The sequence below is a fragment of the Paroedura picta genome, chromosome 1 (genome assembly GCF_049243985.1).
Source record: "Paroedura picta isolate Pp20150507F chromosome 1, Ppicta_v3.0, whole genome shotgun sequence".
Classification (NCBI taxonomy): Eukaryota; Metazoa; Chordata; class Lepidosauria; order Squamata; family Gekkonidae; genus Paroedura; species Paroedura picta.
In genome coordinates this window covers 202,008,028-202,022,800 of record NC_135369.1, presented here as the reverse complement: position 1 = coordinate 202,022,800, position 14,773 = coordinate 202,008,028, and the positions used below count along the sequence as shown (strand labels likewise).

The window sequence follows — 14,773 nt, the reverse complement described above, 5'->3', positions numbered from 1 at the left end:
AGCCGAAAAGCTGGTCACTTCTTCCACGGAATGACGGTGGCCCAGATGGTAGCTGCTAGACTTCGGAAACTGTAGGACATTCTAAAAGTGTCAGACTGGTTTGAGAAATTAGGGGAGCTGGCTAGAGTGGCAAAGCTTACAAATTCAATGGATAATCGACCTACAGATGAATTCCAGGGACTCTGGAGCTATTACACTAATTATTTAGATAGGCAGCCAGTAAACGTATTAGCGAAATAGCAAGGTAATAATTTGTGTTAAATCATGTTATCTATATATTCCTTCTTTTGCTTTATTTTCTCTATATCAATTTTAATAAACACTGGCTTACCAGCACTTAGAAAAAAGAGAGAGATGGCAAAAGGGGTTTATAAAGTTGTGTGAGGTAGAGAGAATTGAGATAAATTTTTCTCCCTCTCCCCAAATCCTGGAATTCATGGGCATCCAATAAAGCTGAGGGGTAGTAGGTCCAGGACGGAGAAAAGGAAATACTACTTTACAGAGCAATTAAAATATGGACTTCACTGCTAGAGGATGTAGCGATGGCTTAAGGCAGGGGTAGTCAAACTGCGGCCCTCCAGATGTCCATGGACTACAATTCCCAGGAATGCTGGCAGGGGCTCCTGGGAATTGTAGTCCATGGACATCTGGAGGGCCGCAGTTTGACTACCCCTGGCCTAAGGAATAAACAGCTTTAAAAGGGGATTGGATAGCTTCATGGAGGACGTCTATCAATGGCTGCTAGTCATGGTGATTGAAGAAAACCTCCGCATCCAGAATCACTAATCCTCTGATTACCAGAACCAGAAGGCAAAATCAGGGAAAGGCCTTGGTCTCTATGCCTTGTCCTTGGCCAACCAGAGGAACTGATTGACTCTCCTTATGTTCCTATGAGCCTATGGGTGCTTTTGGAATTCATAATGAGCGCAACCATTAAATGGCTGCTGACCACAGGAGGCGGAGCCAGCCACTAAATGGCTATCACATCTTACCTTTAGTCCCACATTGAAGATCCTTATGCTGCTCCCAGAGAAATGGTTTTGAAAATCTGCACCGCCAATCAATACTCCATTGTCCAGTGAGAAGCCTTGCTTGGCAACAACCCCAACTGATCCCGACTTTCTAAAAACACTTGGTGAGCACTAGGGTGCCCACAGGTACCATGTTGGGGTCCCCTGTTCTAGACTATGTGCCTATATAGCAGGGGTAGTCAAACTGCGGCCCTCCAGATATCCATGGACTACAATTCCCATGAGCCCCTGCCAGCATTTGAATGCTGGCAGGGGCTCATGGTAATTGTAGTCCATGGATATCTGGAGGGACGCAAATTGACCACCCCTGATCTTATGGACAGTGGACATTGATTATGTGGGAAGGAGTTGGTCTAAAGCAGCAGAACCCATCTTGAGGCCAGGGGCAACCCTTAAGAGCAGCGAATGCTGGCAGGGGCTCTTGGGAATTGTAGTCCATGGACATCTGGAGGGACGCAGTTTGACTACCCCTGATTTAAAATCTACCAGATCTCTTCCCCATTGCTGTTGGGGGTTATGAACTACTTTTTTTAACATTTTGCAGGAGGATTCCAATGGTTTACCTTGGTCACCAAAAGAAGATCCTGGTTTTTGTACCCCGCTTTTCACTAAATGAAGGAGTCTCAAAGCGGCTTATAATTGTCTTCTTTTCCCCTCCTCGCAACAGACACCCTGTGAGGCAGGTGGGGCCGAGAGAACTGTGACTGACCCAAGGTCAGCCAGTAGGCCTTGTGAATCTCAAAGCTGCTTACAATTTCCTTCCTTTCCTCTCCCCATAATAGACACCCTGCACGGTAGGTGGGGCTGAGAGAGCTCTGGGAGAACTGTGACTGGCCCAAGGCCACCCAGCTGACTGCATGTGGAAGAGTGGGGAATCGAACCTGGTTGTCGAGCTCAAAGGCTGCTGCTCATGACACCATGTGGTGAATCTTCCACAGCTAGCAGTCCACATATGCAAAACGGCTGGTCCTTTAGCATCCAGTTATACCGGCTGGACAGCTGTCAGCAGTTTCAAAGCATAGTGCCATAAAGGCCACTCTGAAATTGTCATTTGAGAACCTAGCTAGACAGGGTGATCTGCAATGATCATTTTAACATAATTTAAACCAGTTGCACATTGTGATTGTAAAATAAAGGATCTATCCTAAAGTGTCATTAATAATCCAATCTCTCGACTGTGAATTGCCAGCATGCGGACCCTAAAAGGTCACCAGGAATGGTATAACACGGGGGTAGTCAAACTGCGGCACTCCAGATGTCCATGGACTACAATTCCCATGAGCCCCTGCCAACGGTCGCTGACAGGGGCTCATGGGAATTATAGTCCACAGACATCTGGAGGGCCGCAGTTTGACTGCCCCTGGTATAACATGACACATAAGGGAGGGACGTAAAGGGTCTTTTGCTGCCATGGTGCTGAACGGGGTCTTTTGCACCCCACTTTTTGTCTATCCAAAGGAGTCTCAAAGCAGCTTACAATCGTCTACCTTACCCCTCCCACAACAGACACCCTATGAAGGTGAGGCTGAGAGAGCTCTGAAGGAACTGTGACTGGCCCACGGTCACCCAGCTGGCTGTACGTGGAGGAGGAGCGGGGAACCAAACCCGTTTCTCCAGTTTAGAGCCTGCCACTCTTAACCACTACACCAAGCTGGCCCTCTTGTTGGTGCAGGCCTTATCAAGAGTTTATTCTCCAAACACTGCATCCTCTATTAGTTAAGCCAGTTTCCTAGGTATGGGTCTGAACAGGGGAAATAAAAAGACCTTCCCTGCCCCAAAAAAAATACTTAGGTTGCTTACCTGTAACTAATGCCTTTTGAGTGGCCGTCTGTACACACAAAGCAGCCACCTTCCCTGCTGCGTTTGCTCCACTGCTGCAGTGGTCCCAAAGGACAGGAAAGTGATATTTTCTCACCTCAGGGAACAGGGCTATTGCAGCAGCTTTAGCCTTTAGCTCTCAGATGTTCCAAAGGGTACTCTTCAGAGGAGTAGAACCAAGTGTTTGAAGGGCATCATTGAAGGGTAAGCAACCTGTTTTATGGTCATGGTACCACGTGGGTTACTGTGCACATGCAGTCCTGCCATTGCTATTCCGAAGCTCAGAAATTTCCTCCTTCTCCATGCTGCTTTCTCAGCATAAATCAGTGGTTCTCAACCTGGGGGTCGAATGACCCTGTCGCAGGGGTTGCGGCAGGCAAGCAGCTTGGCGGGGGGGGGAGGCTTCACCCACACAACAGCCTTGCGGAGTAGATTGAGATAGAACGTTCGTCTGTCTGAAGCAGCGGAAAAGAGTGAGATCAGCATGGTGGTGTCAGGATTGCTGCTGAACCCTGCCATGATTTAGCATGAGTTTCTCCATGTTTATTTCTCTGATCTTTCCCTTGCTTTGTTCCTGGGGCCCCAGGCCCATATATTATGCTTGCATGCTTGCTTGAAACTGAAACTATGGTGTTGCATCCTGTTATCACAGAGAGCTGTGAATTATTTGTCTTTTGAACCTCTCGGCCGGGTCTGCCTTTAGTAACCATAACATCTTATCTTGTCCGGAGACGACCAAGGACCTGCGAATTGTAACACTATGGTTTATGGCACCTGCAGCCTCCTTTCCCCCTCCCTTGGGAACTTTCAAGTTTTAGGCGGGAGAACTGCCTTGATAAGGGGAGGCAAATCTGTCCTCAGGCAGATTTGACCTCTTTAGCTTAGGTGTATGAAGTAACTTCTCAATAAACGCTTTCTTTATTAAAGAAGCTTGTTGTGAGTTCTTGCAACGCTTGACAGGTGGGACAAGAGGCAGAACTGAACTGAGAAACCCCGGAAAAAAACAATTTATATACAATCCTGAACAATGGATCTTCACGCCATGGGTCAGTTTCGGTTTAATTTCTGTGAAAGAACCCTTGCATCATTTTACGGTTGGGGGTCACCACAACATGAGGAACTGTATTAAGGGGTCGTGGCATTAGGAAGGCTGAGAACCACTTGCATAAATGAAGGGGGTGGAGAACCTGCACAGATGATCACTCCATGAACAACACAACAAAACAAAATCAGAGTCCAGTGGCACCTTTAAGACCAACAAAGATTTATTCAAGGTGTGAGCTTTCAAGCTAGATTTCCTCAGGAAGAGTGCTTGCCCTCAAAAGCCCTCAAAAGCTTGCCCTCAAAAGCCACTGGACTCTGATTTTAGTTAGCTGTGCTGCTTCAGACCAACACGGCTACCCACTTGAATCCATGAACAACAGTTACAGGTCAGTAAAACCCTGTCTGGTTTTTTTTTTAATCATCTTGTTCCATACCAAGTGACCTCTAAAATCGGTAACCAAGTCTGATACAGCATGGACTTTTTTCCCTTCTCCAGTTCCCCCGAATGTATACAAGGTTAATTAAGGTTGAAACAGTTTTCACCTCAGGAGTATCATCCATGTACATTCATCAAAGGAAAACTCCTTTTAAGTTAATGAGGCATACTTAGTTTAGAATGAGAGTCTCATTAGCAACTGCTTTTCAAAACTGAACACTACACACTGGGCATAACATCCTTGCAGGAGGCTACGAGTTATTTTAGGATAGGTACTTGATTTTCAAAGTGCCGGGCCCAGAGCTGGCGCAATGAATAAATAACTACCACAGTCTAAAGCAGGGGTAGTCAAACTGCGGCCCTCCAGCTGTCCATGGACTACAATTCCCATGAGAATTGTAGTCCATGGACAGCTGGAGGGCCACAGTTTGGCTAGCCCTGGTCTAAAGCTCATTATCTGTCATTACCAAATGATCTCCTTGACTCCGAGATTAACTGAACAGAATTTTTATTGTATTTCATTAAAAAGTTGTCGTTATTTTGCTGTCTATTCTTTCACGTTAGAGGTACATCTGTTGTGCGTCCCATGTATAAAACAAGCCCCCAACAGGGCAGTATACTTGTGTTTCCTTTAGAAGTCAGCCCCCTTTGTGATATGTTAAATATTTCAGTACATGACTCTCAGAAAATCACATCTGGACCTGAAAAACCAAGATATTTTAGGAAAAAATCTGAGGTTGAAGCAATACAGGACAATTACTTCTTTTCAGTTCAAGTTTTGTGTATACTAATGCCTGCTACAAAAGTTTATAGTTGCAGACAAACTGAGCGACATTACCCAACATCACAAGAGTGTAGTTTACACATTTTTCACTCACAACGGAAGCGCCGTCAGTCATTTTTTCCCAGTACAACACGGCATGATCTGCCATCTCTGCTATGTCCACAAGGTACCCTGAACCCAGCTCTGAGGCCAGATCTTTCCAGTGCAGGAGCGTGTCACTTAGAGAGTCCATGAAGGGCATTCTGGTGATAGCCAGGAGAAGCAAGACAAGAAAAGCGGCCACCATCAACTTGCCTGAGCAGAGCAGAGGAATGAAGGTGGCTTTCTCCTGTGGTAAAGAAAGTTTGTCCACATCCGCTAGCTTAAATTGCTCCCACTGGCTGGTGTCGAAGCCTTTCATGGTGGAGTGGATCTCCACTGTGGGACAAGGCAACCTGGTCTCCTTGATCACTTTGATCTTCTCTCGGAATTCCTGCATCTGCTGCAAAAACACGATGGGCTCAGACACATCCTTAAAGGCTTCTGCGATGTTAAAAGCCATCCGCTGCTCTCGGATGATAGTATTTAACTTGTTGATTTCCGGGTCGTACGCCTGCATAACGGCAAGCTTCATCGTCTCAAAATCGGACAGAATCTCATTCTTCTTTTGCTCCAGCGTATATTGCAATTTCTCAAAGAATTCTTTGACTCTGTCATAGTCTTTGGTCAGCATCTGGAGGGCTTTCCTCTTACTAGTTTCCAGCGTGTCCAGCCGAGAGAGTGCGTCTCCACAGTGCCATATTTCGAACCCCTGGAACAGGGTCTCAAAAGCACGTTTCTCTTGGAAGTAAGCATCTTCGATGGAGCAAAACATGTGCTTTATATGATCTCCTCTAGTGGCACAGATACCACATATCAACTGTGTGTCAGTCTGGCAGAAAATGTTGAGGGGCTGGCCGCTGTGCACCTTACACACTGGCATTTTTGTCGTTCCTTTAATTTTGTTATATTTCTCCACAATACCTTTTAGGGAATAGTTGACCTGCAGGTTGTTCACTCCTGTAACTGTAGTTTCCTTCCTGCAGGTGGGACATTTGAAGAGTGACTGCCTCCAAATTACATTTCGGGCATTCCCCTCCAGGATCCCTTCCAAACATTTCTTACAAAAGTTGTGTGAGCACGGTAGCGCACGAGGATCGTCAAACAAGCTGCAACAAATGGGACATGTAAGGTCTTCCTCCAGAAGCTCCATTGCAGTCTATAACAAAAGAAAACATTTCAGAGGATATTACGGTTACAGTCCAAGATGTTTTGCTCGCTTTCATGCAGCCCTAACAAGAAGCCAAGGGACCAAGAAGTCCAAGGGACCAAGCCCTATGAAGATAGGTTGAGGGACTTGGGAATGTTCAGCCTGGAGAAAAGGAGGTTGAGAGGGGACATGATAGCCCTCTTTAAGTATTTGAAAGGTTGTCACTTGGAGGAGGGCAGGATGCTGTTTCTGTTGGCTGCAGAGGAGAGGACATGCAGTAATGGGTTTAAACTACAAGTACAACGATATAGGCTAGATATCAGGAAAAAAATTTTCAGTCAGCGTAGTTCAGCAGTGGAATAGGCTGCCTACGGAGGTGGTGAGCTCCCCCTCACTGGCAGTCTTCAAGCAAAGGTTGGGTACACACTTTTCTTGGATACTTTAGGATGCTTAGGGCTGATCCTGCGTTGAGCAGGGGGTTGGACTAGATGGCCTGTATGGCCCCTTCCAACTCTATGATTCTATGATTCTAAGCCCTGTGAAAAATCCTTAAGCTACAGCAGGAAAGTTTTGGCGTTTATATTTCACAGGGATGTTGAAATTATTATTTTTTAAATCTGAATTCCAAAAAAAATGATTACTTGCTAAAAAGAACAGCGCTGACACACAACTAAGATGTTCCATAACTACAACTTCAGGTTCAGCCATGCCCCTACTCAAAATGGAACATTCAAACATATTTCTAAGGTTTCACTTTGTTGTCAAAAAATTTACACAAGCGTCTGTATATGATAATGTGGAGGAGAGCTGATACACCAGCAGTCCCTACAAAGATGGACTCAGACATCAGGTATCTGAAGAGGTGGGCATGCACACAAAAGTTTATACCTTGATTAAAACTTGGTTGGTCTTAAAGGTGCCTCTGCTGCTTCAGACCAACATGGCTACCCACCTGCGTCTATCATCAGGAACATGGCTTCTTGTGATCCTACAGCACATCTAGCTACCCTGTTCCAACACGTTATCCATGACTATCATTACTTTAGATAGGGAGATCAATAGTACTTCCATGGCTTCAGATTACACCAACATATTTTTGGCTAACAACGCTGCCTTAGCTTTTGTCCCCAAACTCTCCTCTGCCTGAGACAGTTCAACGATTAATTCATCGGCTACCGCAGGGATCTGGAATCTCTGAACCTGTGAAGCAGCTTTAGAATTTTGAGAGAGGGTGGTGAGCGCCACCTCAAAATGGCTGCCACAGGAGGCGGAGCGAAAGCCAACTGACTGGGGCATTTTAAAAAAAATGAAAAGAAGATCTTCACACTTGACACCCTGGACAGCAGCTGCCAGTCAGAGTAGACAATGCTGAACACTGCCAAGCAGACTCACTATAATACAGGACCTTTGGACACGCACATATGGAACTGTCGTGCTACAGATCAAGTGAACTGTGGTCCTTTGTGGTCCTGGGCTCAGCGCTGGACTACGATCCGGGAGACCCAGGTTCAAATACTCATTCTGCCACAGAAGCCGGCTGAGGTGACCTGGAGCCACTCAGACCTTCTCAGCCTAACCTACCTCACAGGGTTGTGGTGTGGATAAAATGGAGAAGGAAGTCGAGTTGCTTGGGGGGTGGGAGGCTCTCCACTGGGGAGAGAAGCAAGAGATACATCAAATTGAAAAAAACAACCTTGACAAATCCCGGCTGCCAGGCCACCTAGGAACCCAGCATTCTCAGCAATTATTCTGCTGGCAATCAGGGTTATCCCCCCCCCCCAATATTAATAAATTAATTATGCTTGACAATCTTTGCACTGCAAGCATTACAGAGGAAAGGACGGAAAGCAGGCATTTCTACACTATTATTATCACCTTCTACGCTGTACCACTAGTTGTATGAATCATCATCATCATCATATTTTCTATGCTGTATCACTGGTTGTATTAATAATAATAATAATAATAATAACAACAACAATAACAATGATAATAATATTTTCTATTCTGTATCACTGGTTGTATTAAGAGTAATAAGAATGATAATAATATTTTCTATGCTGTATCACTGGTTGTATTAATAATAATAATAAGAATGATAATATTTTCTACGCTGTATCACTGGTTGTATTAATAATAATAATAAGAATGATAATAATATTTTCTACGCTGTATCACTGGTTGTATTAATAATAAGAAGAATGATAATAATATTTTCTACGCTGTATCACTGGTTGCATTAATAATAATAATAATAAGAAGAAGAATTATAATAATATTTTCTACGGTGTATCACTGCTTGTATTAATAATAATAACAACACCAATAATAATAATAATACTATTTTCTACCCTCTCACTTTCTGCACTCTAGCACTGGTTATAATAATAATAATTATTATATTTTCCCCCACTAGACCCCATCCTGCTCTCTATCGCTGGCTGTCACCCTCACCACCACCACTTGATCTTCGGAGCCGGCCCTTCCCAGGTGGGTGGGTGGGGGGTGGGTGGGGGGCCACCTACCCCGAGGCTCCCGTCGTGTGGCCGCTCGAGCGAAATGACAAGAAGCCGGGGAGTGTTTCGCGGCAGCGCCCATTCGCGAAATGCGGGTCTTTCCAACGCAAAGCCCCGGAGGGCGGGATGAAAAGCGGGTCCGCGCCGGGCGGGCGGGCGGCCTCTGTCCCGCCTTTAGGGCTTCCGCGGCTGCAGCCAGACGGCGGCCCGGCCTCCCCGCCAGCCCCTTCCCCCGGACCGGCCTCTACCCGCCCGCCTCCCCGCCGAGCCAGGCCCAGCCAGTCGCCCTCGCCGCCGCCGCCGCGCCCAGCCCTCCTGCGGCCCAGCCAGGCCCCGCCCACCCCACGCCCCACCGCCCAGGCGGGCGAGGCCGAGGGAGGAGCAGCCTTTCCCTTGCACCTTCCCGCCAGTGGAGAGGCCAAACTGCACGGGTAGTCAAACTGCGGCCCTCCAGATGTCCATGGACTACAATTCCCAGGAGCCCTTGCCAGCATTCGCTGGCGAATGCTGGCAAGGGCTCCTGGGAATTGTAGTCCATGGACATCTGGAGGGCCGCAGTTTGACTACCCCTGCTGGGACGGAGCCCCCGGGGCAGGGCAGATTGGCTTGGGGGAGGGGATGACGGTTAAATGTTTCAAATGTATTCAATGCAGCACGATTTTTTGTTTATCATTCCTTCATTCATTTAGCATTTATATACCGCTCTCTCCTGAGGCTCAGGGCGGTTTACATAGAACTTAGTGGAACACGAACAAGACTAAAAAATAGTGGCTGTAATTAACAGTAACAGATTCAGATACCTTTATTGGCATAAGATTTGATATACATAAAACAAAATTTAAAACAGAAACAAATTCCGGACATGGACATATGGACAACAGTAATAAGGCCTTATGCTGTATAGCCGATCTGCAGCAGAGATAGATTAATTCTCGAGATAGTTGACAGGATTTTTGCCAGGTCCACTATCTGAGAAGGCTCCTTGACACTCAGCAACATCTTCACACTAACAGTCAACTAAAATAAACCAGTAATAAAATAGAACAATGGTGCAGAAGTGAACAGTAGCAACGACAGCAGGCTGACGGCCCATGGTTGGATGGTTCAGGCGATGATTTTCATGGGAGGGAGGCTTGGAGGCCCAGAGGGAGGTCATGGTTCTGGTCAACCTCAACCAAATGCCTCTCTGTTCCCTTCCTCCTGGATTACCCCAGGTCCAGCTGGGAACAAGAAGTCCCCACCCCCTCCACAGGAAACTGTGGACTAATTCTGGGGAAAAGCCACCCCCCCTTTCCAGATACTGGCTTTCTGGCTAGGCCAGGTAGCATACAAAGGGAGGTGAGCAAGGGATTATGGCTAGATAAGAAGAAGAAGAGTTGGTTCTTATATGCCGCTTTTCCCTACCCGAAGGAGGCTCAAACCGGCTTACAGGCGCCTTCCCATTCCTCTCCCCACAACAGACACCCTGTGGGGTGGGTAAGGCTGAGAGAGCCCTGATATCACTGCCCGGTCAGAACAGTTTTATCAGTGCCATGGCGAGCCCAAGGTCACCCAGCTGGCTGCATGTGGGGGAGCGCGGAAGCGAACCCGGCATGCCAGAGTAGAAGTCCGCACTCCTAACCACTACATCAAAACTGCAATCATAGGTATATACATAAAACAGCTAGCAAAAAAACCAACAACACTGGGAACCGATACAAAATTTTAAAATGTTTAAAATGGCATGATTAATAGGTCCATTAAAAAGTGCATAGTCAATTTCCTCTAAAACACTTTTAATGGGGTGTGAGTTGTCTTTCCCGTGTGCTGAGCACATGAGCACAAAATTGGGCAGCCTGCTTAATAATATGGACCTTACTATTCCCCAAGAGGAGGGTGGTGATTATGATCATTGCAGGCAAAAAGTAAGACGGCCAGCCCATCATGCGGCGGATGCACTTTCAGTGCGCTTTAGAAGTGGATGATGCTGTTCTACACAGGGTGAGCCGGCTGCAAAAGCATACTGAAAGCGCGTTGCCCAAGGTGCGGTAAAGTAAAATAAAAAAATAAAATAAAATCACACACAAAGTCTCAAGAAGCGGGCATGCACAAGAAAGCTTATCTCCAGAATTAAACTTTGCAGGTCTGAAAAGCACCCCTGGACTTGAAGTTTGTTCCTGCTGCGATATATGTCTTTTGCTTGAAGAAAACATTCTACTAGCTTGCACACTCACAAGAACTAGATGTTAGGGCTAGGGCTGCCAGCTCCAGTTTGGGAAAGTCCTGGAGATTTGGGGGTACAGCCTGAGGAAAGTAGGATTGCGGGAGGTGAGGAATTTCAGAGGGGGAGAATGCCATGAGCATCTTTAACCGCTCCTGCGGTTAAATAAAAGGGTAAGGCCACCTGGGGAGGAGTTAGGGCGGGCCCTGTCCAGGATAAAAACTCAGAGGGCCCAATCAGGAGCCACAAAGCCCTCCGAGTGTCCATTCAGGACCAAGCAGTCCATCCAGGGCCAAGCAGACTTTGGACAACAGCCTTCCTATTGGCCCCTCACCAGGACAGACCAAAATTCCATTCACCCAGCCCAGTCTGGCTGCCAGTCTGCTCCTGACCACCGCAGGGAGAGGAGGTCAGTAGAGCTGCCAAGGGGGATGAGAACACAGGCTGAGCCAGCCCTTTTCGCCCCAAGGCTGTCCTAACTGTCATGTCCAACTGTCACTTTGCCTCAGAATCCTGACAGAGCTGGCAGGAGGCTGCAGAGTGCTCCCCCCCCCTTCAGGCCTGCTGGGAAGGAGCCTCCGAGAGCTCCTGACTGAGGGGAGGGAGGCCTTTCCAAGAGCAACGCAGGGGAGCCTGAGGGCATTCCTTTTGAGGGTGGGGAACTTTCCCCTTCTGCCAAATAGTTGGCTGACAGGGAGGCCACAGAAAAGCCCCTTTTCACTTAAAATACTGCTCTGTCCGGGGGTTCTTCTTTACAACTCTCTGTAGGTTTGAGGAAACTGCACAGCGTTATTCTGCAGAGGAAACTGGCTCTTTTGTCTCCTGTTTCATCTGCACAACAACCCTGTGCTGTAGGCCTCAACATTCAACCCCATGCCCTTACGGACTGGACAACTCCTCCCCTTCCTCTTCCCACTGCCAAGCTCTAGCGCCCGTTGTATTCTAGGAGACAACGGGCTTTGCCCCTAGTTTAGAATAAGGGTTTGCATAGAGATACATGAACACCAAAAGAAATGCCTATGCTGATGATGGCTTGAGGTATTATGTTGTTGTTGTTGTTAGGTGCAAACTCCATCCAGCCGCCTCATTCTCTGTCATCCCCTTCTTTTTTTGCCCTCGATCGCTCCCAGCATTAGGCTCTTCTCCAGGGAGTCCTTCCTTCTCATGAGGTGGCCAAAGTATTTGAGTTTCATCTTCAGGATCTGGCCTTCTAAGGAGCAGTCAGGTATTATTCTTTCTATACATGTTGTTGTCCAGAGTCTTTTAGTTCAAATTTATTGCTCAAAGGCTTCACAGGAAAATCAAGACAATAGTTTCTGTCAATATGACTTTTCGCAGTTGATAATTCATATAAACATTTTCATACACTCCAAAAAGAGCTTTCCAAAGTACATGAAAAATTCCCTTCACAGGTTAGTCTACATCAGGGGGAGTCAAACTGCAGCCCTCCAGATGTCTGTGGACTACAAATCCCACGAGCAGGGGCTCGTGGGAATTGTAGTCCATGGACATCTGGAGGGCTGCAGTTTGACTACCCCTGGTCTACATTTATCCCTCAGGCTTCTGCAACTATCAAACAATAAATGGAAGTAAACAACTTTGGACAACAGCAATTGTAGAAATTACGTCAAGCCATTATCTGTATAGGCATTTCTTTTGGTATAATGCCATAGAGTCTGCCTTCATAGAGTTGGAAGGTACCTCCGTGGCCATCTAGTCCAACTCCCTGCACAATGCAGGAACTCACAACTACCAGGGTTAACCTCAAGGGTCATCTACTCCAACCTCCAGGTAAACAGTGTCCACAGCATCCCCCTGATCTAACAAGGTAGTAACTTTCTTTAAAAAGAGAGATATTAAGCCAACTTTACTTGTTCTTGGGAAATCCTTGCTGACTCTTAGTAATCACAGCCATCCACTCTAGCTGCTCAAGGACTAACTGATTGATTTGTTCTAAAATTTCAGCTATAGGTGTCAAGCTGATGGGGCAGTAGTTACCTGGATTCTCCTTTTTCCCCTTCTTGAAGATGGGGACAACTGGAGTCATGGGAATTGTAGTCCATGAACATCTGGAGAGCTAGTTTATCCACTCCTGCTCTATAAAGTCAGTTGATACCACAATCCCCCCCAAGGTTTGCATTTCTTAATTTCATTTAAATAGTACCAACCAACCTACCAGAGGGTACAAAACAGAATCCACGGTTGTCACTTGGCAGCCATCGAGCACAGCTTCTGCTCCTCCGCATTTCTCCAGCATTTCCCCCATTCTCTGCCTTAAAACAATTCAGTAGTTGTAATAAAATAAGACAGACACTTCATTTCAGTCAGAAACTGTATTCGGATGAACTCCAAAGCTTTCTCAGGGCATCAGTAGACAGCACACTGGAGATCTCTGATCAGGGCTGGTTCTGCACTTACTCCCCCACCCGTTGTCAATCCTACTGATTTCAGATTGATCTGAACCCGGGTCTTCCGCCTTACTTTTTCCTGAATTGAAACAGACTGCATTCTACACTGAATTCTGTAGCTGCTCTCTCCTTCCTGCTTGATTGGGGAAGCTCAGAGGGGGGAGAGGGGGGAGAGGAGTGGTGGTTGCAAAGCTCCAGCCGGCATTGAAGGAGCACAAGGCTCGAGAGGGGCTTATTCCCTACCGTTCGTCTCCTGATTCTACAGCCAAAGCAAACGGGGGGGATGCAGCACTAGGCTGCTTGTTTATTTTTATTTTCTAGAGTGGGGACAGACAATCTAAAAGGCAAGTCTCAGCACATAGAAGTGTGGGCTTGGACCGCAGTCACTTCAGAATTGAGTGCAAAAATAAGTCTTCTGAAGGAATGGCAACTGGGAACCAGGCAGTCTTTGAACTGGCGCCCTGACTAATCAATGACAGACTACTGTGATATGTCATCATTGGAGGCACGGGTGACAGTTAATCCGGCAACATGCAGAACATGTACGCTTATACTGGGGCTTTGGGAGTGGTTTTCTCAAATGTAGTGCCTTATATCCATTCCTGGATATCACAGGAGAAGAAAAGTTGGTACTTATATGCCGCTTTTCTCTACCCGAAGAAGTCTCAAAATGGCTTACATTCGCCTTCCCTTTCCTCTCCCCACAACAGACACCCTGTGAGGGAGGGGAGGCTGAGAGAGCCCTGATATTACTGAAGAAGGAGGAAAGTTGGTTCTTATATGCCACTTTTCTCTACCCGAAGGAGTCTCATAGCAGCTTACAATCGCCTTCCCTTTCCTCGCCCCACAACATACACCCTGTGAGGTGGCTGAGGCTGATAGAGCCCTGATATTACTGCTCGGTAAGAACAGCTTTATCAGTGCTGTGGCGAGCCCAAGGTCACCCAGCTGGCTTGCCAGATTAGAAGTCCACGCTCCTAACCACTACACCAAGCCAGAGAAAGGTAGTGTCACCGCAATCATAAAGTTGCAGAGGGAAATTTTAAAGTTCTGAATATCAAAATGGATATCTAATAACGTGTAGATGACTTTTTAGGATCACTGGGATTAGAAACTCCAGTGCAGATTCAGCCCAGATCTCCCCATGGCCTTGTGCTTTCACAACCACTGCAAGCCCAGCACCGTCCCAGGAAGGATTGGGCCATGGTGCTGGGACAGTGCATTGGATAAACCCTTCCACGTCATTCCTCAGAGAGGATTCTTCCCATTGGCAACAATATATACACCAGCTGCTATTGGCACAAGTAG

The 14,773-nt window shown here is 46.8% G+C and overlaps 1 protein-coding gene across 3 annotated transcripts; it reads right to left on the bottom strand.

The window, feature by feature from the left end:
* Positions 1–4,820: 4,820 nt before the first annotated feature.
* Positions 4,821–13,330, bottom strand: TRIM13 (tripartite motif containing 13). Of its 3 annotated transcripts, XM_077316912.1 has the most exons (3): positions 8,867–9,279; positions 7,923–7,991; positions 4,821–6,350 (listed from the first exon to the last, which is right to left on the bottom strand). In XM_077316912.1, the coding sequence occupies exon 3, from the start codon at positions 6,342–6,344 to the stop codon at positions 5,127–5,129; it is 1,218 nt and encodes a 405-aa protein (XP_077173027.1). In that variant the 5' UTR covers positions 6,345–6,350; positions 7,923–7,991; positions 8,867–9,279; the 3' UTR covers positions 4,821–5,126. The 3 variants fall into 3 exon arrangements, with proteins under 3 accessions (XP_077173027.1, XP_077173014.1, XP_077173023.1); XM_077316899.1 differs by lacking the exons at positions 7,923–7,991; positions 8,867–9,279 and adding an exon at positions 13,234–13,330; XM_077316908.1 differs by lacking the exon at positions 7,923–7,991 and having other exon boundaries at positions 8,867–9,275.
* Positions 13,331–14,773: the final 1,443 nt, after the last annotated feature.

Coding starts and splice junctions, on each gene's coding strand:
- TRIM13 (XM_077316899.1), bottom strand. CDS start 13,323: ATGGGGGAAATGCTGGAGAAATGCGGAGGAGCAGAAGCTGTGCTCGAT. Junction 6,351..13,233: donor ATTCTGTTTTGTACCCTCTG/GTAGGTTGGTTG, acceptor CTTTTGTTATAG/ACTGCAATGGAGCTTCTGGA.